At 38.4% G+C, this 22,453-nt stretch overlaps 1 protein-coding gene across 6 annotated transcripts in view; it reads left to right on the top strand.

Moving 5' to 3' along the window:
• Positions 1-19,182, top strand: part of EVC2 (EvC ciliary complex subunit 2) — an 80,072-nt gene extending 60,890 nt beyond the window's left edge. For 5 of the 6 annotated variants that reach the window (XM_056337718.1, XM_056337699.1, XM_056337708.1 and 2 more), the window contains 6 exons: positions 4,382-4,609; positions 6,869-7,080; positions 8,546-8,633; positions 16,091-16,284; positions 17,190-17,291; positions 17,758-19,182. In XM_056337718.1, coding sequence (XP_056193693.1) covers positions 4,382-4,609; positions 6,869-7,080; positions 8,546-8,633; positions 16,091-16,284; positions 17,190-17,291; positions 17,758-18,025 — 1,092 coding nt within the window. In that variant the 3' untranslated portion in view covers positions 18,026-19,182. Of the gene's footprint in view, positions 1-4,381; positions 4,610-6,868; positions 7,081-8,545; positions 8,634-10,566; positions 10,643-16,090; positions 16,285-17,189; positions 17,292-17,757 lie in introns of those variants that run through there. The other variant, XR_008821665.1, reaches the window with a different exon arrangement.
• Positions 19,183-22,453: the final 3,271 nt, after the last annotated feature.

Genomic DNA, 22,453 nt, shown 5'->3' with positions numbered 1-22,453 from the left:
CTGTAATAAGGTCTCCCTGGAGCCTTCTCTTCTCCAGGCTGAACAACTCCAGCTCTCAGTCTTCACCGGAAAGGTGTGTTCCATCCCTTGTATTTGGGCATGCTTAATGTATGGCTTTGTATTTAGTAATATGCAAATAGTATCTTATTTTGCAGTCTTGACCATAAATTATGAGATTCATGGAAAATACGGAACATATCGTATAAATGCCCTGTTATTTGAAGGGGTTGACAAAAGTTTGTTTCTGTTATCATTGGCACCTCTTTTGCCTTTGAATTCAACTGCAATTAAAAAATACATTCTTCTGTCTCCTTATAAGTGAACTTGAGTTGTCAAACTGCATTTCCTTCCTTATTCATTATTCATGGGTTCAAAGTTACACTAAAGGTGATCAGTCATTTACTCATTCATCTATTCATTATTTATTCATCCATCCCCATATTTCATATATGTATAATTAAAATCCTTGTGTCTGAAACTGAGCCTTCTGTGAAGAAAGAAGCAAACCTTAAATTGTTGTGTACACACACTTGTCAAAATATTTCTGTATAATTTTTTTTATCTGCGTTTTTAAAGGTTTACAGCACATCTTGTTCCTAAACCACAAAGGCAACCTTCAGGTATTGCTTACTAATTTTGTGTTGTAAAAAAAAAAATAATACCTCAAGCATATATTTTCCCCTTTTGGAGTTATTGTTAACATGTGTGTATTCTGGCAGGCAGTATCTTAGGCATCTATGTAAAAGCTGGAAGAAAAGAAAAACAAGTTCCTCAGTGTGTGCATGTTGTCGTAACTCATTCAAGCTAGTAGTGTTGTAACAATTTCTGTTAGTTAAGGAGTTGCCCTAATACACTGAATAGGGGGCATCACATAGACTGAAGTGTTAGTCCTTTTGAAAATGGACTAGTCAGGTAAGTCTGCTTGATTTCCCACCCCCCCACCATTCCTTGAGTAGCTGCTATTGTAATGAAAATCGTAATATAAATAATTCGGTCTATAGCAACAAAACGTTGATTGCTCTCATTCATATTCATTTTCCTCCTTTTAAGTAAACTTAAAACTCAACATTGCCAAAGTTTTGAAAGGTGACTTGTGGCTTTAGTTGTCCAACCTGGTTCATTTCTAACATATGTTGTCCTTTAAAGTGTTATCTGCTGTAGCAATGCATCTCCCCGAAGACAGCAGCTGTTGTTAGTGAAGTATTAAGTAGCTGTCTGAATCGGATAGAAATTCCTTGCCTTCCCTTAGAAGCTGTTTCTTCTGGTGTTTGTTAGCATGTCTGGTTTATTGTTCAGGATTCACTTCCATTCCATTCTCTCCTTTAAGAATCCTCTAAGAGTGCAAGAACTTTCACTGCTGAAAAGGGGGAGGATGGCAAGTCAATGGAAACTTCACAACTGAGACCTTAAAAAAACTGGACAGTTGGACAATACAGCTCTGAAAATTTCTAATTGCTTTTGAGAACATGGTCTTGTGTCACAGTGATAAGTAGTATAGCAATTAATTCAGCATGCCTTTCAGAACAAAAGCTTGAGTCTTATTTGAGAATTAGTCTTGTGCACAGGATTCTGAAGAAAGATATTTTTTTAATTATTATTTTTGTTTAAAATATTTGCCTTGGCACCGAGGTGTGGAATTGTCTTGCATCTAGGCTTTAGTCTTATGTCACTGGCTCATACGAATATCTTGAAGTAACACTTCGGATTTTGAAAATAAATTTGCTTTGAAAAGATAAATAAACCAAAACATACCAACAAAGTCCCCCAAAAAACTGAGTTAGCAGGTGGGCTTGGCTGTCTTGTGCAATCTGTATCAAAGTTGTGACTTGCAGGATGTTCTGTGGAAGTTTTTATCTTTGATTTCCAGTCAGTGCTGCTAGTGTACAGAGTACACCTTTGAATTCTTGTGAACTACTGGACTGTGAGTTTAAATGAGAGATGCTAAAAAGCAAATGTAATGAAAAGGAGAGAGAAAGAGAGAAGAATAAAACCCAAAGAGGGAGGGAAAAAAAAAACCCACACAAAAAACCCCAAGTGATGTGCAGTATGGTTGCTCACCACCTGATGATGAATTCCCAGCCAGTCCCGGAGCAGCGATCAGAAGGCCCCACTCAGCTTCTCCCGGTTTATGTACTGAGTATGGACTACCCTTTGGCTAGTTCAGGTCAGCTGCCCTGGCTCTGCTCCCTCTCAGACTCTTGTGCACCTGCTCACTGGCAGAGCATGGGAAACAGAAAGGTCCTTGACTGAGAGTAAGCACTACTTAGCAACACCTAAAACACCAGTGTGTACCAACATTATTCTCATACTAAATCTAAAACACAGCACTGTACCAGCTACTGAGAAGAAAATTAACTGTGTCCCTGCTGAAAAGAGGACAGACTTCCAGAGAAAATTCATGGGCATGATGTTATGTATTTATCATCTTAGGGATCTAAAAATTTGATGGAAGTCTCCTTAAATGCTGCTTTAAAGCTAATATGAATAGAGTCAATAATATGTAATTCTGATTAGCATGAATAGAAAGTTAATAAAGCTTTAATGTCTTGGCTGCATACCATCTCTGTTTCTGCAAAGGTATTCTGAGGGGCAGAATCAGGTCTTGTGCCCACGGGTAAATCATGCAGTATCTAAAGATTACAGTTCATCTTTACACCGTTGTATTCCCACTTCCAGGGCAAATACTATTAGTCTATACTATTCTTATTTTGTAGACTGGTAAAACTTCAGAAATAAAGACTGCATATATAAAGGTATAGCACAGGATGCCTACCATGCTAAGGTACTAACCATGCAGGTATCTCGATTACATAGGGATGTTCATCTCTACCTGCTCTTTAAGAGAGAGGCCAAACTTTTCCATAGAATGCAAATATGAGTACCTACTCTCAGGTGCCACAGTGATAGTGAACTTAACCAAAACTTACTTAAAAGTTTTTGAGGTGCTTCCTTTGGTGGCTGAGGTTCTTGCATTCTGTCAGGCAGTAGTTACTTGAGCATTGCTGTTAAAATACATAACACTGGAAACTTCTGGAAATGCTGATTTCTGAAAACTTTTTTTCTTTGGTAGGCTGTGAAATCTATCAGATTATGTTTCTTAGAACCAAAAGATAATTTAGAGGTGGAGTGAGGGAAAACCCTGCACTGTGATAGCCTGCACTGTACAGACGGGCTGTTTCTGTGCTTAGCTTTATTCTAAATCCAGTGTGCAGGGCAGCAGTTGGTATCAACACCAGGTTAGTGGAGTTGGAGCTCTCATAGTTGCATGCGCTTTTTCTCTCTCCTTACAATCCAGCTTTTGGGCCTGTGTGGATAATACAGGGAGACAATAAAACCAAACTGATATTTACTGTCTTTGAGGATTCAGCTATCCAAATGTTAGATATGCGGTGTAGCCATCAATGTCTGACCTGGACATCAGCACTTACACATCAGTGAAGCACATTTTTTAGGATATGAAATGTACAGAGAAGTATCTTTTTTTTTTTTTTCTTCTCTTTGGCTATAAAGGGAGCTTAGAGTGACAAGCTCAGATGGAAGCATCTAAAGAGCATAATTGCAGCTGGCTACTACCCACATTGTCTTGCAGAAAAATGGTTACAGTGGCAATATCACTGGCTGTGACAGTCAGTGGTATAGCATTGAGAGCTTATCAATCACATTGCATTTGATTGTGTGTCTGTACGTGCCATGCTTGCCTTTCACCCTTTGGTTAAGTTTCAGTGTGTGTCGTATCAGATGTGTGGCAGCAACATAGTTACCGAGTTAAATGATTTTATTTTCATCCTGTTTGATGTCCACTCCATCCAGTTTTAATCTTGTTTGAAATCCATTACCAGTAGACTCCTGATTTACAGTCTAACTTTGTTTTATATAAGAGGATTTTTCATTATTTGTTTAAGGAATCATAGGTTGAATTTCATTGGTCAATATTAACTGACACTTGCGAATTTGAAACTAAATACAGGCTTTCTATAAGTTTTGTATTTTTGTTAAACAGAAAGATGTATTTTATCTTCCCATTTAACAATTAAATAGGTAAGCAAAGGTTTATTTGTATTTTTAATTTTTATTTATTAGAAATTATATGGACTCTCTATTTTAGGTTAGTATTTAATATTGAAGTTATGATTACCCTAAAACAAAGCCTAAGCTCTTTGAAATATCCGACCTTACTGCTTTTTTTTTTTTTACAACTTAAACACAGGAAAAGTTTGGAATTTAATGTTAAAAGCACTTTTAAAAGAATGTATTGTATTATAAGATAACAGCATTGATATCTTTGCTGCTTTAATCCTGCTTGTTAGAGTAGTAAAATCACGAGCGTGCCTGTAAGGTTTTCTCTTAATATTTTTATGTCTTGTGTTTTGGTATTTTTTAGATTAAGTACGAGTTGTTGCTTGAGAAAGAGTGTCAGCTGCGCAACCTGGAAGATAAACTTGGAGAGTATATTGCTTCTTTAACCTTTCAAAAGACTGTGAAAAAATCTAAAATGTCGGAGCTATGTACTGCTATCATAAGTGTACAAGCTTTGCTCTTTGAACAACTGAGCACATCAAAAACCCTGTCAAAACTGGAATGTATTCAGATTTTCGAAGCCCATAATACTGTAAGTAATGAAGTTGTGAAAAGGAAGAATTCTTCTTAGGAGACAGCAGCTATCAAAGTAGGTTATTTGGCTTTGATTTAGTGGTGCAAGTTTGCAGCTCTTGGTGGTCCAGCCTTTAATTTCTGTGATTATGTGCACTTTAATGTGCTCAGTAAAAGAAAAAAAAAAAAAAAAGAAGGAAAAGATTAGAGCCAGGGAAGATTGTGTTGTAGCAGTTGTAGTAGTAGTAGCAGTAGTAGTTATTTTTATTATCCAGAGATCTGGAGTCAGAGCAGCATTTTGGTGACAAATCAATATTAAAAGTTTATAGATTGCTAGGAAGACAGTTGGGATGTGATTGTGAGTCTTGATTGGGATAGGGTGTTAATTGTCATGACTGTGATAAAAAATTGTTCATGTTATAGTGCTATCCCTATCCATATGGTAGAATCCATAACCGCATGATATGCTTCAAACATCAAGTTGTCAAAGATTATAATATATACAGTCTCCTACCTATCTCACTCCAAGCACAGTGATGCAGTTTAAATAGTAGAAACTTTGGAAAGGGCTCTTCCCTTCATCATATTTGTTACATACTTGATACGTGCCAGTTTTCTAATCCTTTTTTAATACTTCAGTGCTCTGTATTCATAAGGATTTTTTTTTTTTTTACATCTGCTATTTGCAACCATCGAAGTGAGGCTTGGGAGAGCACTGGAGTAGAACAAACAAAATGGGTTTTTAAGAGCAAACCCTCTTTGCCAGAGGGCATCATTAGACATCTATTGCTGTGAAAACTCCTGGTTAAATTTTAATACTGTCATCTCTACAGAATTTCTCTTAGAATGGCAGTTAAATGCTTATATCTTCCATTTTAGCTTAAATTTGTATTAAATCTGTAGGAAATAGTGAAAGTTGTACGTAGACAGATTATTAGAAATAATTTAATCTGGAATTACTGCCTTTTATGCAGTAAATGTAAGAGGGTTCTTTGAAGAGATTGATTTTAGCTTCTGTGTCCTTGAACAGATGAAGGAAAAGGACTGAAGGAGAGGCAGAAGAGAGACCTAGAGTAGCTAACACTGGATATCACATATCCAATGTGCAAGAATTGAGTTCAGCCCTATTTCTTGTGGAAAAAATATTTTAGTCATTTTTTAAAGTGCCGGTTAGGCTTGGTTTACAGGGACTGCTTCCTGGTGATCAAATGTCTCTCTCTTGCTGGGTTTTTGTCCAACTCCTTTGTCCCACTAGCTGGCAAATTTTAATACTTGTTACTTTAAAACAAATATATCAGAATACACAGGATTTGCTAATGCTGAGGACATCAGTGATAGATTTTCCATAAGTGAAATAGACACATCTAGGTATATGTGAATTTGCTTCAGCCCCTTAGAGATAACAAATTAATACTCAGTTTTGGTGTTAGGAGAGTGGATCCAAGCTCCAATGTCAAATATTGGTGACCAGGGAGCAGACACTTACTCCACACACTCAGGGAGAGACACCATATTCCAGTGAATCTGTAGTCTGAATACAGCTGATGAGGTGGAGGAATAGATAAAATTCAGTATTTTCTCCAAGGTACAAGTTGAGAAGTAGTGCACTGAGATATTAAGTAACTTGGAGCTTGAGGTCAGACAACAACATTGGAAAACTGGAATATGAAGCCTTCCTTCATAGGAAGGCTTGTTTAGTTTGACTTTTTGACCCAGGAGAGATCTTTTGGCATTGAAAGATAAAGTCCACTTAAGATTTTGGAGGTTAACCCTTTGATTTTTAGAGCATTGTATTTTAACCCTGATTCTATCACTCTAAATGTGAATTATTTTCTTTTAACTTCAAACCTCTTTGATATTAGCTGTTGATTCATCGTAACTAAAACTAGTCAGTCTGAATTTCTCAAGCTGCTTCAGTGGCTTTATGCAGCTTACAGGTGAATTCTAATGGTGCCATTCTTTTGTTTGGATCTCAGCCATGCTGGTAGTGTGCTTTCTAGATGCCCTCTACAGTGGAAAGTTTGAGAGAGCATCGACCCTTAACACAATGAAAATTGACTCATATCTTTCAGCATTGTTCTGATATTCATAGTGTGCAAGTCATGTTTACTGAAGCCATGCAATGGATTGGAATTGTAATGACTGCATGTGGCTGGATAGAATTAGAAATAAACTAATATCAGAAAATCTGATACCATCTTTTTTCTTCACTCCATATTAAATTTGCTATTCCAAGTTAAATTATGACTTTTTATCATTGTGTGTTTTCAACCTCTAGGAGATTGAAGAACTTGACAGGAAACTGGAGTATGAGATGTTGCATAAGGAGTCAGCTCAGCAGCAGCATCTAATGAGTAGGCAGAGGTGGACTCCAGATGAATTGGGACCTTCACGTGAAGCTCTGGAAATGAATGCAGACAGACAAGTGACAGTTCTGCTAAGACAGGCCATGAATAAATGTAGACAATTTATAAATCTGCACCAGCAAAGGTAAGTTCTTTGGTCTCAGGTTTTACTAAGTTACTGTAGTTGTTATAGACCATAAGATACCACAGACGAACAAACAGCAGGCTAAATGTTCTGCGGTGTTGTGGAGGGGCTGTACATCTATGTATGAACAGTGCATTTTTGTGGTGTGGCCCAGAGCATAACTGAGGGTTCTTGGGAATATTGAAATAAGAAATGTGAAATAATAATAACTTAGTTACATATAGATCATGATGTGTTGCATGCCAAGCACCATTTCTTGATGGGGACAGTGGAAAATAACAATACTTCTTAGCAGCAAGGAGGAAGATAATTTTCATCCTGTTCCTTTGTCTCCCAAGAAGATAGGTAGGGACTTCAGTGAAATGTGATCTGCTGTGATCAGAGGAAGTAGCTGAGACAATTTAAATTGAGTTTCTGTCTCCACTGACACGCTGTAGACTGAATCCCCTGTCATGCAATCATTTTTGATGGGATATGTTCTTCAGAGACAGGCTCAATTTCACTTTTCCCTGGCCAGTTTTTAAGTAAAGATATCAGTGACAAAAAAAAAAAAAACAACAACCCAAAAACAAAAAAACCCCAGCCCAAACAAACAACAGCAACAACAAAACCTCTTGGGAGGTATATAGAAATATCTGTCTTGTCATGAAGGTTGCCTAGCAAAAATGGGTGATAATTTGCAAAACTGAAATATTGTATTACATTCATTAGGGTTACAGGAGTTAGAAATCACATTTCCATGTGTAATACTGCACAGTATTAAAAGCCTACTGCTTCTCAAGGTTCATGTAAAATCCTGAGGAGGTGCTTTCCATTACCAAGAGGGTGTTCTGTGAAACAACTGACATATCAGAAATGGCTTTGAGTGAGTTATTGCACTCTTAAGTCTGGTTTAATTCTGAAAGGGCTGGAGTGTTACTTGATGTGGATAAATGACTCTCCTGCTGCAGCAGTAAAGAGTCACTAGAAGAGCAGCTACATTACTGACTTGTGGATATTGCTGTAGAGATCAGTGAAACCTTCAAAGTAACTAGTCTTTACTAATTTACCTGAAAGGTTAATGGAAGAAACAAGTTTTGTACTTTTCCCAAATGATTTGACCAGAAACAAAAAAAACTGTTTACTGTTAAATTCCACCAACAGGAAGATCCACAACTTGCCATAAAGTGTGGTGATGAAATTTGAAGAAGCGGGATGGGGGCAGGTTGAATTACGTTACTTTGGAGCAGTTCTAGATTTTGAACTGTGTGCAAGAGCATAGCCTTAAATTCTGCTGTGACATTTGTTCGATTTGTGGTTCAGGGAAGAAGGGAGGAGAAGCTGACTTATTTTAGAAGTTATGCTGCTCACCCAACTTTGCTGACAGAAAGATACGCTTCCTGAATGGATGACTTTCAGATATTTTTTCCTATAATACAGTCATTGCACCTGGGAAGATTTCAGTGTTAATTCTCTTTCACTTCAGATTGAGAGATGAGCAATGGAATTGCGTAGTGCTTGAAGATTTCCTGGAAAATACAGAAATGGATGCATTTTTGGCACTTTATAGTCAGGTAAGCATGAAATTGAACAAAGCTTCCAAGTTTAAATTACAGCTGTATCTGAAGGTCAGCTTTTCTTCTTTTTTGGGAATGTTACAGATGTATGTGGAGTGCCTATCTGCTAATAGTTGTTACCAGTTCTGGTGTTTGCAGCCTGCATTATCATTCACTTCAGTTAATTCTGACCTACTTTCAGCCTTTTGTATTTTATTGAGTTATACTTCTTTTTGTTCATTTACAGATCTTTTCAGGGGGTTTTCCTGTTGTGTTTCATTCTGTGGAGATCTAAACTGCCTGAGTTTCTGGTTTACAGACAGATTTACAGTCTGATTTTCATATAATGAGGCAAGGGTTTTGTTTAGATTTTAATCAGTGATAGGAATGATTTGCATTGATTGTGTTACAAAGCTAAATGATAGAAGGACTACTAGTTAATTTTTTTAGTGTCATTACTCATATTGTTTTGGAAAAGAGCATCACCTCTTCAAGTGCCTGTCAGTCCAAGAGGCATTAAAAATGGATTGTTGCTGTCCCCGAGTTTTATCTGCAGGCCTTGGCTGAGATATGTAGCTAGTGTCAGAAAAAAGACATGGTGTTGCAGCTTTTTGCATCCAAGTATCTTGCCTCTCAGGGACAAGGGTGTCACAGTCATGCGTATCATCATTTGAGAGCTTTGGAGGCCAGCAAGCCAAGGAGGGACTGCTTAGACTAAGGGTCACTTAGCTTGTTTCTGTTCAGTTTTCTGAACTCTTTATCCTCTTCTGAGTTACATGTCTATTTGAGGCCAGCTAATTTTGTGAAGAATTGGCATAAGACTCCTGTATATATCTGTTAGGAGATACACTTGGAAGATAGCACATTTTCAGTTCCTTACTCTGTTGTGGGTCAGGAATTTGCATCAAGATCTCCCACTCACAGGAGCACGATAATCACAATCACTTCAGTCTCTGCCTTTCATGGGGACACTCAGGCTCCATTCAGAGCAGAGTCCTTCCATGAACCTTGCTGGAAGAGACTTCTGAATATCTGGCAGCTAGGTGGCTAAGGTGCTGTCCTGGAATGGAAGATCTCACTTTGAACTAACAGATTAAATTAGACAGAGTGGGAATTCAATCCTTGCTTTAACACTTTCCAAGAGCATCCTGCCCTCTGGGCATAAAGATCAAAAACTTGTTCTGGTGTGTCTTGCAGAGTGTAACACTGGAAGATGCTTGCTGAGGAGGTCGTGACGAGTATTATCAGCCTTCCAGTTTTAAATCCGAGCTATGTGTTCCTTTAGAGTTTGGAGGGTTTTTTATTAGTAGTGTTATTATTTTCTTCTTAGATTTCGCCCTGGCTTCCTGTTGCAACTGTTGGGGTTTTTTTCCGAACTGGCTTGGCTACCCTATTGGCCTTGACAGTTTGGGGTATTGTAAGTGGATGTGGCTGTCAGGAGCTGCTGAATTCTGTTTCAGCTTTCAGTTCCTTCTCAATGTTTTCTGCTCCCATGACCTACTGCACATACAGCTGCTAATATTTTATTGGGACTTCACAGAAATACCATTCTGCTGATACTGCTAAAAATTTCTGCTGCAGGCCTTTGTAGGGTGCTTATGATACAAATATTCACATGATGGTGAGTCTTAATCTGATTATTTCTTTAAACTTTATACATATTCACTTGTGCTTCTTTAAAATAACTTGCATAATGCTGACAAAGTAATTGGCCACTATTTTTAGTTATTTGTTCAGTTGTGTAACGGTGATGTGGGCAGTGACAGCTATAATGCTTTTCAGAGGCAATATTAAATTTGACGTTTTATTTCCCATTTGTAGTTGCAGTTTGTCTAATAGCTCAAGATTTCAGAACACTTTACTAGGAGACAAGATGGTCTTTTGGCCTGTTCAGTGTTCCCCCCGACTCATTTTTTTTATTTTATTTTATTATTTTTTTTTTTCAAAACAGGTAAGGAAGTAACAGAATTGCGTGAATATTTTGCTGAAACATACAGTGCTTCAGATACATGCTGAGTATGATAAATGTAAGATAATTCTTAGATAAATTCAACATCAGTGGAAATAAATAGATACAAAAATGGGAAATGCTTTGAAAGATCCTTTGGGCTTTGCTGATTTTTCCCTGTACTACTGTGGTTTAAGTCATTGGTCTTGGTAGGCAATAGTCTTGTGAATTCTTTTTATATAGTTGTTTGTGTGGGTTTTTTTTTAAATAGTTCATTACATATATTTATCTGACAAAATATGCTACATCCACAAATGCTGGTCATTCTAGAATCATGGAATTGTTTAGGTTGGAAAAGACCTTTAAGATCATAAAATCCAGCTGTAAACCTAACATGGCCAAGTCCACCATTAAAGCATGTCCCTAAGCACCACATCTACATGTCTTAGCTGCAGGGATGGTGACTCAACCATTTCCTTAAGCAGCCTGGTCCAATGCTTAACCATGCAAAAGACATTTTTCCAATCTAAACCTCCCCTGGTGCAACTTGAAGCCATTTCCACTCATCCTGTCACCTGTCACTTGAAAGAACAGACTGACACCCACCTTGCTACAACCTCTTTTCAGGTAGTTGTAGATAACGATAAGGTCTCCCCTGAGCCTCCTTTTCTCCAGGCTAAACAACCCCAGTTCTCTCATAAAACTTGTTCTCTAGACCATTCACCAGCTTTGTTGCCCTTCTCTGGACACTCTCCAGGACCTCAATGTCTTTCTTGAAGTGAGGGGCCCACAACTAAACAGACTATTTGAGGTGCAGCGTCACTGGTGCTGAGTACAGGGTGATGATCACTTCCCATGTCCTACTGACCACGATTTCTGATACAAGCCAGGATGCTTTTGGTCACCTGGGCACGCTGCTGGCTCATGTTCAGCCAGCAATCAGCCAGCACCCCCAGGCCCTTTCCCTCCAGGCACTTTTCCAGCCGCTCTGCCCCAAGCCTGTGGGGCTGGTGTGACCCAAGGGCAGAATCGGGCACTGAGCCTTGTTGAGCCACACACAGTTGGCCTCAGACCATTGGTCCTGCCTGTCTGGATCCCTCTGCAGAGCCTCCTGCCCTCAAGCAGATCAACACTCCTGCCCAATTCGGTGTCACCTACAAACTTACTGAGGGTGCACTGCATCTCCTCGTCCATATCATTGATAAAGACATTAAATAGAACTGACCGCAGTACTGAGCCCTGGGGAACACCACTTGTGACCAGCCATCAGCTGGATGCAACTCCATTCACCACCACTCTTTGGACTTGGCCGTCCAGCCAGATTTTTACCCAGCATAGAGTCCGCCCATCTGAGCCACGAGCAGCCAGTTTCTCCAGAATGCTGTGGGAGACGGTGTCAAAGGCTTTAAGAAGGTCCAGGTAGACAACATTCACAGCCTTTCCCTCATCTGCTAAGTGGGTCATCTTGTCGTAGAAGGAGATCAGGTTCATTAAAGCAGGACCTGCCTTTCATATACCCACGCTGGCTGGGCCTGATCCCCAGGTTGTCCTACACGTGCTGCGTGATGGTGCTCAGGATGACTTGCTCCATAACGTCCCCTGGCACTGAGGTCAGGCTGACAGGCCTGTAGTTCCCTGGATCCTCCTTATGGCCCACCTTGTAGATGGGCGTCGTGTTTGCTAACCTCCAGTCTTCTGGGACCCCCTTGGGTTAGCCATGACTGTTGATAAATGGTGGAGAGTGGCTTGGTGAGCACTTCAGCCGGCTCCCTCAGTCCGCTTGGGTGGATCCCATCTGGACCCATAGGCTTTTGTGCACGTCTAAGTGGCATAGCACGTCACTAATTGGCTTTGAATTATGGCAATTTAATTGTCTTCCTTTAATGGTTTTTAAGTATCTCTGGCACAGATACATTGTGAAAGAGCTTCTGAATAACAAGATGTGTTCTGTAAGTTGAGGGGTTAAAATTATTGTTTTGCACATTACAGATGCATGCAAACAAAGTATGTCATTATTTTCACAGTACCCAGTCCTCTTACACCCCAGCAGGGGAAGAATGATCCTTGATAATTACAGATTTTGACATCTTTGAAGACAGATTTAAGAGCTTCACTTTTACCTCGCTGTACTTGAAAAACTGAACGCACTGTTCAGTGTATACTTGGGGGACTGTGCTTTAAGTTTTGTTTATAAGATCCCCTCAAGAAATAATTAATTTGTTTAAATGCGCATTAGATATACTATTGGGTTTTTTGTGTTTATATATGTTCACATGAAGTGTAACCCAGAGGTATTCTGGAACATACTTGAGATTCCATAAAACCTATACATATTTACCCTCCAGACAGACAAAACTTCTGTTCTCAGCAAGTATAATAGTATAATAACTCCAGCTATAATTCCAAACCTGCCTACTCTTATTTAAACTGTAAAGAAGTAAAGTAGTAGACGAGTAATTTATTAATATTTTAAGGCTTACAGTGTAATATGTTCCTACTTTTGTGTGTGCTTATTCTGTGAGCTGTTATGGGAATTGATTTTCGATTGGACTTAAAGGTCTTTTCCAGCCTAAGTGAATCTATGATTTTTAAATGTTTTTCCCCCCTTTTTCTTAAAACTTATAGAACATTTTATATTGCCAAGTATAAGGGAACTATAACTATTGTACTCCTGTATCTACACTCACTCTTTTCTTTAAAGAGGATTTTCCCCTTTAGACTAGTTTTCAGAACTGTGGATGCAGCCCTCTGCAGAAAACCAGATAACTTTTACTCTCCTACATTTCCTGGTTTGTCTTACATCCTTACTGAGGTGGATCTAGGTCAATAAGAGATTTGCTTGAATGATAGCGAGGTCAGGATCATGAGCCTCTGGCTGAGAAGTTACTTTTAAATAAGCTCATAGCTGTAGCCCCGGGTACACTAATTGCATTTTAGAGACAGCAGATGATGCAGGCAGACTTGTCATGTGGAAACAGCACAGTAAGCTTGAAACAACGTGGATTGAGTTAATTGGCCCTTGCATTAGCTGTTTAAATACACATTGCTCAGTCCAAATACTTAAAAGTAATTCTGCTGTTTGTAAGCTACAATTCATTTCGTTTTTATTTTGACCAAATTCAGAGAATACAAATGAGGTTATTAGTGCAAATAGCTTTTGTATCCATTTAATGGATACAAAAAGTGATTTCCTAAGCTTAGTTGTACCTTACCGTATAATACACCTGAAGAATCAAACGCATCCCACACTGGAGGGCTTTTGGTCTCACTGGTGTGACCATTTCTGTGTTTGCATGCACATTCGCTTCTCCTTTCTTCTTCTGCAAGCTGGTCTGGGTGGCTGTGCGCAGCTGAAAGTGCTGCTAGCTGCTGGTGCGTGTTCACACATCAGCACTCCCTTCGCTGTACATATGCTATAGATGCACCTGGCTGGTGGGCAGCAGGTCCGCTTTTGGTACTGTTGACAGCATGGTGGCACCTTGCAGGATTACTTAATCATGGATTCTGCTGTGTTAGAAAAGCATTAAACATTGCTTCTCAGTCCAAATCATCATGCTTGATACAGAAAGGCAAGGGTCAGAGTGGAGAAAATAACATTTTAAAGAGGAAACTATTACAGAGGAAAGCAGTACTGAAGTTTGATGTTTTGATCATCTGCATATAAATTACTGAGTTAATGTCCTGAGACCATTTAGCCAAGAAGGGCAGAATAGGTCACAGATGTGTCATTTTTATTCTCACTTAATGGTGTTTTTTATAAGTTTCTAGAATGTTTTTTAAAGACCAAGAGTGTAACACAGTCTGTATACACCTATAGAAATTAAACCTAGGTGTCTGTATTAAGATTTAAGCTTTTGTTTACTTTCTTCTCCAGAGAAGAAGCAAATAAATTCCTGCCCTAAGTAGCCTGAACAGACATCCTTTTACTGAACTTTGGTGCCCGTTTAGGGTGTAAATATTGGACTTTTTAGATACTGCATCAGTTTACTGATCTCTCATCAATCTTTGGATTTTGTCTTGTTCATTCTAGTATCTCAGTGGTTTCTATGGAATACCTATAACAACACTGAAGAGCCCAGGAAACTGGGAAGTGGCTGGTTTTCCTGCCTTTTGGAGAGGAGTGCTCTGCTTGGAGAATGGTTATAGGAAAAGGAGGTTTCTTTTTTTTGTGTCACCATCTAAATTCGGGTTAGGACTGCTTTGGGAGCGATTGCTTTGTTTGGTTTTACATCGATTTGGCAGAAAGAAATCCTTTATAGAGCATCCTTTTGGTGAAATAGCTTCTTTCAGAGAAGCTTAATACAACGATCTCCTAGGTACATTTGCTTCTCTGAAAATTTGTCATGCAAAAAAGAGGCAGAGTTCAAACATTTGCTGTGACATTTTGAATTCACTGTGGACAAAGAAATTTGCTGTCTTCTGCATGGTGGGACCTTGTGGAAATTTTATTTGACATGGGCTTTCTAGTCACCTCCCACATCAATGCGTATAGGAGGGTCTACAGAGCAGAGGAGACTCAGCTTTTGTGAGTCATCCCAAATGTTTGGCACGTCTTACCTAACTTTAGCTACCTGAGATACATGTATGGCTTGAAGAGAGTACAACAGCTTTTTTTTTATATATCCTTTGAGGTATTTAACTTGCTTTAATTTGCTCTACTCTTTTTCTTTCCATCTAGTTCTCAATATATTGTAGAATTTTCATATTTGATACGCATGAGAGATCTGCAGAAACAGCCTTGGGGACACGGTAGTTTTGACAGCAGAGCAGAAAAGAACAATGGGATTTTGGTGTTTGGAGGGAGGCAGGAAATGAGGCTTGTTGGTTGTCTAGGGAGCAACTAAAATTGAGCACTATATGAATATACTTTACCATTGACCTTTGGGCCAAAAAAGAGAGGACATTTGGGAAAAAAAAAAAACAACCCAACCCAAACCCCCCCCCCAACACTCCAAAAAAAAACCCAGATGGTTCCTGCTCCTCTTAATGTTGCAAGGTGTCCTCTGAGCTTATTACAGAATCTGGTGTTAAGAGAGGCTGGACAATGAAGTGTTCAACCATGACAACATGTAAATGTTGAAATGAGGTTTCAGAGGCTGGTTTTTTTGTCCCTAATTTTACAGACCATATCGCTTCATTGCTATCTTGTAAAGATTTCTTTAGAATAGTACAGTCCATAAATTAAACCTTAAATGCAAGAATATGGCTGCATTGTGATTTTTGACACCGAACGGCATCAAGTACATGTCCTAAGCACATACACTAAGGTCACCTGGTTGTCTAACATTTATATTGCGTATACCAGAACAAAATGGACAACTGTAGTATATATGGGCCAGTGTGGATAAAAACAGTGAACATGGGACTATGACCACTATAACATCACTAACATGATTTTCAATAGTATTTCTTGTTTCTATAACAGATAATTCTTTAATGATAGTAGTTAAAATTCACTAACACTTTTTTATTTTAAATACTAAATTTATTCATCTCTAATAAATTTATCTACTCATTAATCTTCTAGGAGCTCCGACTGACAGGTTACTTAGCTAAACTGACAAGGGTACCAATGGGGATGTTGCACAGGGTCCTGAACTTGTTGCTGCCCTCCAGCCCACAAAGTGAGGTTCTTTCTGTACTCGATTCCATCAGTAAATATTCAGATGGTGTTGCTGAAAGTGACAATAGCGCAGATGAGTCTGGCAGCTGTAAAAAAAGGTAAGTGTGATAGTTGTTGATAGACTAAGAGGAGATTACTGCTTTACATGTATATGTATTTGCTGGACAAGTAGACTGATAATTAAAAAATCATAGATGCATAAGTTTTCTTTCAAAACATTTGGGTAGGGTAAAAATACATTCTGAAATATCTACCTTATTTTGTGAAATCTTTAACTACAATAAATTGATTAATAAAGAGTTACTAAATGTTACAACTTCATTAATTAATGGTAATCCTATAGATTTATAAATCTTGTTCTGGTAATTTTCTTTCTGATGACTTTAATTGGAGTTTATTAAAATATTTTTCTTCCCATTTTTTTTATTTATAATATTGATAGCACACCGGATTTCAGGTGTATATAAAGGATGTCCTCCTTTCTAATAATGGAAGTTTCAACCTTGCAGATACCTGTCCTTTTGTAGTTTGTTACTAAAATCCCAAGTGACCACTGTTTTTCCCTTTACTCGCAGAGACTTGAGTAGTCTCCCAGAGGTAGTTCCAGTGGTGTAGTGTCCCAGAGCCTTCATCCTTCCAGTTTATTCCCATTAACACCAGCTGAATAGCTGTACAGCTAATACTTGAGAGGTGCTCCTGGACCCTCTCTCCCAACTCCCTGCCATGACACGGGAAGAGGAGAAAAGCAGATGTTGTGGCCCTGGGCCCTCTAGTTGTCAGGTGTGAGTAGTCAAGGAACAGGTAAGCGTCCTTGTGACCGTGCCCTGAGGTGTGATCTTAGCTGATTTAAATGGTTTGTGGCAAGGCAGCAATAATATGTGAACACTCTTACTGACTGTATTCATGGTACTAATGGCATGGTAGCTAAAATCAGAAAGGGGGAGGAAAGTGTGTATATCTGGGGATTTGCTGCTGGGAATTTTTTACTTTCCTGCTCCTTCAGGAAGAACCAAGAGTTGTGGAAAGCACTGGAGAACCAAGTAAGGCAAGATCTGATAAACAGAAGTTTGGAAAAGTTCCCTTCTCTAAACAAGAGAAAAGACAGGTAAGGAAAAGACAGGAAGAAATACATAGGATTTTATTATATTTTTTTTTGTACTTCATTTCATCTCCAAAGGTTCCTCTATATCCATTAGAAATCAGAAAATATGTTCATAAATACACATTTTCTCACAGTGTTCTGCTGTTTGGTACTTGTGTTTGCTACAACATATTTACACGTAATAGGGAATAGTAGTAAATGCCTAAAAAGATTTTGCTGTACATATCCACGAAATTCAGATATTTTTCATATGCATTGGCCATCCTCCCAATGGTTATTTAGTATAAGGTTACCTTTCCTTAAGTAATTTTGTATCTCATAAATTATTGGGGATTGGGATGGAAATCTGTCTATTCAAATACAGTTTTCTTTAGCTTCCGAAGTCACTTCTGTGTCAGGATATGATATAGGAAGTTAGAATTTTTTTGCCAAAGTTCATTTTTCAATTCAATTTTTTTCATTAATGTAGCTTGGTAAAGAAGAAGCAACTTGCCATCTTGGAAAAAGCATCATTCATTCATCTTGGATGTTCACCTAAACATCCTCCTGTGAAACAGTTTGATACGTCTGTTCCCTTGAACACCGCAACTGCCAGAGCCATAGAACTGTTAGACACAGGGGAGAAGATATTTTTGTTTCGCGAGCCGAGTGATCTTTCTTTGCATAATTCTCCAAGGAAAAAGAAAAAGAACTTTCTTAATTCCAAGAAGGCTGCTCATGCAAATACAGACTTGTGAGGGCAACTTCCTTTCAAAGTATCAATTAGGGAAGAGGAAGTTATTTAAAATTCAGAAAAATAATGAGAAAGAATGAAGTGTGCAGTTTAAATAACATATGTTGCTTTAATCTCATTTGTCTGACATTGTAAATAGCTGTAATTTTAGAATGGTGCAGTTAGCAATCTGCATTGTGTGTTTTTTAATTTTTGTCAGCCTATGATGCAGTGGATGAAATATGGGTGGTTTATGATGCACATTCTGACAGGCAGGACCCAGTGTTCCTTCAGTACATTTTGCACTGATCTTACTATAGCTGTGTTTTCGTAACTTATGTAGAAAGCTTATTTATTATATAAAGTAATTACTGATTTACTATTCTTGTATTTATATGTTCTTGTAATAAGCTGTGGTATAGCAGATAACATGAAGAGATGAAGTGGGTGACCCACAAATCCTCTGTTCTCTGATTTTCTGTTCTAGCTAATGTACTGTTTAATGTTGCATTCTTAAAATGTTACTTCTGTAGTCTGTGTTCTACAGTGGTAGCTGGTAGTCCAGATCTTCAGCATATACATATGTACTTAGCCATACATCCTGGAGCAAAATCAGCTTTTTGCTATTTCCTCTAAACTTATTTCAGCTGAACTATGAATGTGGCTACAGTTCAAATCTGCGTTAAATATTTGCAACCTGTTGTTGCAGTCTTTTCCTTGCTGAACCAATATCATCACACTTGCTCAGTAGAAAAGGAAAAAATTTAAATGGGCATGTAATACTTTCAAAAGCTTTTTTGATTGCAGTGCTGCAAACTGTCACAATTTTATGTGGATATTTTTTAAGTCTTATTCCTGGATTTCTCTAAATTGATTAGAATATAATTTGAAATTTACATTTCAAAAAGAGTTAATTCTTAAACCTTTCTAGTTGACAGAAAGAAACCTGTAAGTATGAACCCTAAAAATAGGAACAGGATAAGGCTAATTAAAATAAACACATATATTTGTTAATATTTTGTGATAAACAAACCTGGTTTTAGGTTCTTTGAACCGTATTTGAATGCTATGCTCTGAAGGTATTGTGTTCATATATTTTGCAGTTTTTCACGTATGGAGTTTCTGTGTCTTTGTATTAATAGAGTGCCAGTTTCATTTTGAAAATTAAAATGTTACAGTGTATATGTGTCTGCAGTTGGCATCTATTCCAAGTGGAAAAAAACATATTTTTTTTTCCCCGCTACTCTAGACAAGTTTAAATATTCATCCCACAGTAAACAACAATTAGTGTTTCATATTGCTATTAGCATTAGAAAATGCATGCAGTAATTAGCCTGATAATCCTAATTAGTTTTTGATTGCATTCTTCAGTCTTTTCACAAAGTCATCGCTCTCACAGAAAGAGGATTCTGTCAGGATTGTGGGAGTTCAGAGTTGCTGTGTTTAGGTGCATCTGGTGTATTGTCCCCAAGGTGTGGGTAGGTAAAGGTAGGGTCAGTCCTGCCCTGGTGGGAGGTTGGAGCTGTACAGGAGGAGGCTCAGATGTTTCAGAGAGGGGTTAGGCCCTATGCAAGAAGAGCCTGTAGGAAAGCCTGAGCTGTGCTCTGGGCTGCAAGGAGCACTGGAAAGCTGATGTACCCATTCTTGAATGTGAGTCTCTTCCAAGATTCCTTCGCAAGCCCACGCTCTAGGCTGTTGGGGTGTACAAGGGAAATGACAGCACTGATCACAGATAAGACGTTGGGGCCAATAGCTTCCATCAGTTGCAATAATACAATGTAACATCTGAATATTGATTGCAATATCAATTTATTATCCTTAACAGATAATCTGTGCGCCTAATAATAGAAAGCTGATTTGTAACTGTCACACACCTTATCGCAGATTTGAAGCAGCTCGGTGTCTGTAACTATCCTGGCAGGGAAAGTCATGCCCTGTTATGAATCAGTTTCGTATCATGCAATACATACTGAAAGAAATGTCCAGATCTTAACATCTTTTGTGCCTTATGAAAGAGCTACTATCTAGGCAGTAGACTGCTTCAATAAAGCCTTGACTTACATTCAGCTTTGAGTTGTTCAGAGGACATAGGAGGGCCAGCTGCTGTGTGTGCAGTTCTGTGTGTATACCATGGGTGTTGGCATCCGTATTTCACAGCTGAAGTCTTCCAGGAAATGTGAGCTGGACAAGCCATTCAGAGTAAGCCCATTTGGTTTCATAGTAATTAATAAAATATAGGGCAAAATTCTTCAGGATTTTGAACATTATCCACATGGGGCAAATTGTTCTTCATTCTCACTAAATTAACATCAGAAAAGGACATCTTACAGTCTGGCTGAACCCCCTTATTTTAAACAGATGTAGCCAAAGTAAACGGATAAAAACATGTGGTAAGGCTGCTAATACCATGCTCATTGCAGAATTGGGAGTTAGGTAAGAAATGCCTCACTTGTTTAGCAACTCTTCCTTTTGGTTTCTACCTGGCTATATAATGCGTTTTACCGAGATTGAAAGTATTGGAAATGAAGGACCCTCTGATTAGTCTGACTATTAATTGTGTACCCATGGAAGTTCATTGCTTCTTGCCTTGTCCCTGACCATTGATGATGTACTCCCATCTCTGCTGCAGCCACTGTCTTTTCTCAACCTGATGCCATTGACCAAGGAGCCAAAACGTGCAAAGAGGCAAAAGTCACTGTCCTTGGGCAGTGATGCTTTAATCTACACAGCAAAAACTGACTTACTGGCAATGGTATTATTCACTGAAGAAATTATTCACCACACTGGACTAATAAACTGTAGCTTTTTGTTACCATTTCTTCAACATGTACTTAAATAATGTTAGCGTGCAGTCTACACCTCTGCACAGTGCATCCCTTGTGCCCTGGTTCCTGATTCAGGATTTTCAGGAGGCTTATTAGTTGTGCACAGGCTCATTGGTGTTATCATTAGCCCAGCTTTCTGCTCATGGTGTGATTCCTCGTGAAGGACCATGTAATGTTTGTGAAAGTAGTTATGCATTAGAATGGGACAAAATGCTAGTGCCGTTTAGAGACTCAAAATTATTTTAAGCTACTTGGTCCTTTCAAGGTTAAATGGGCACTTGCTGGAATGTTTAAAGTTGTCAAGGTCCTCAGTGTCCGTAGGTTTAAACAGAATTAGTATCCATATGCTTCTGGGCCTGTGCAGCTATTTGCAGCAGGGTAAGTAATTCTTCACTGGATTTTCTGCTGTGTCATATTTTGATCCTATTGTTCATGTTGTATGCTGTAGTTTCCTCATGAATGTGTTTGCTGAAGTCTTAATTTGACTAATGAAGTTCTTTGCTACATCTGTTAATAGAGGTTGAATCAAAAATCAGCGTCATAGATAACAGCGTGAAGTCTGCTTAAGTCCTTTTAGAAAGAATAAGATTTTAAAAGATTGCTTATTCTCTTTGCTGTGTTTCTGGCTTGGCATATCAGAGATACAGGTACCGGATTAGCACATAAGTCATGTTGTTTAGTTTAAGATTAGAAGAATATTCAGAAGATTTCATCATAAAGGGTTTTTTTGATACAAAAGATCCTATGTAGTGAAAGACATCTTCGGGAAGATGCACACAAACTGTTGTTCTGCAGTGATCGGGCTGAAAATGTTTCCATGAAACAAGTGAGTTGAGATTTCCTACAATAAGTTTCCATTTCACTTCCCTGTCCTCGGTATTATGTATTAATTTGTTATAAAGTACAATACATGTGCTAAGCCAAATAGAGAATAATTAATACCGAGAATGAATGACTGGCTGTTCTGGTAGAGACTATCAATATTGTCAATCAATTGTAAAGAAATGTGAAAATACATAAGTGGACCTGGCACTTTGCTACAGCAAAATGTGAAAATAGAAGTTAAAAGGTTGACATTTTTTTGCAATTAATTGTTACGTTTAATATGTAACTATCTTCAGTTATTGCTATAATAGTTTTGGTTTCAAATTTATTTTTAAAGTGACAATGTCTCTTTAATAAGGTCAATTCTGCAAAATACTCATCTGCTTTATTTGAACCTGGGGAAATCATGCTGCTTTCTTTCATTATCTTGTATTTACCCAGCTGCTATTTTAACACCTTTTTTTTCTTCTGGGGATTATTAAGTTTTTACGCTGTTACCTTAATACAACCTCGTGCCAATAATTGCACTGCCTTTCATCAACGGCTCTGGCTTCCCGAGAGACTGACAGCAGGATTTTCAAAGCACCAAACACCAAGTCCACACAACTCAGCTGACCCAGTCCCCTTTCTGCCCTATGCCAAAATGTTTTGCTGCTGTGCGGGTGTAACTGGTGTAGGCATCGGTATACCAGCATAAAGCTTATTTTCCTTGCTGAATGATAAAAGCTTTATTGTCACAGGCTGTTGAGAGCTGTGTGGGAGTTCATACAAACACTTGTACCAGCTGAGCAGTATCATGAACA

The sequence above is a fragment of the Falco biarmicus genome, chromosome 1 (assembly GCF_023638135.1).
Source record: "Falco biarmicus isolate bFalBia1 chromosome 1, bFalBia1.pri, whole genome shotgun sequence".
Lineage (NCBI taxonomy): Eukaryota > Metazoa > Chordata > Aves > Falconiformes > Falconidae > Falco > Falco biarmicus.
This window is presented reverse-complemented; position numbering and strand designations above follow the sequence as displayed.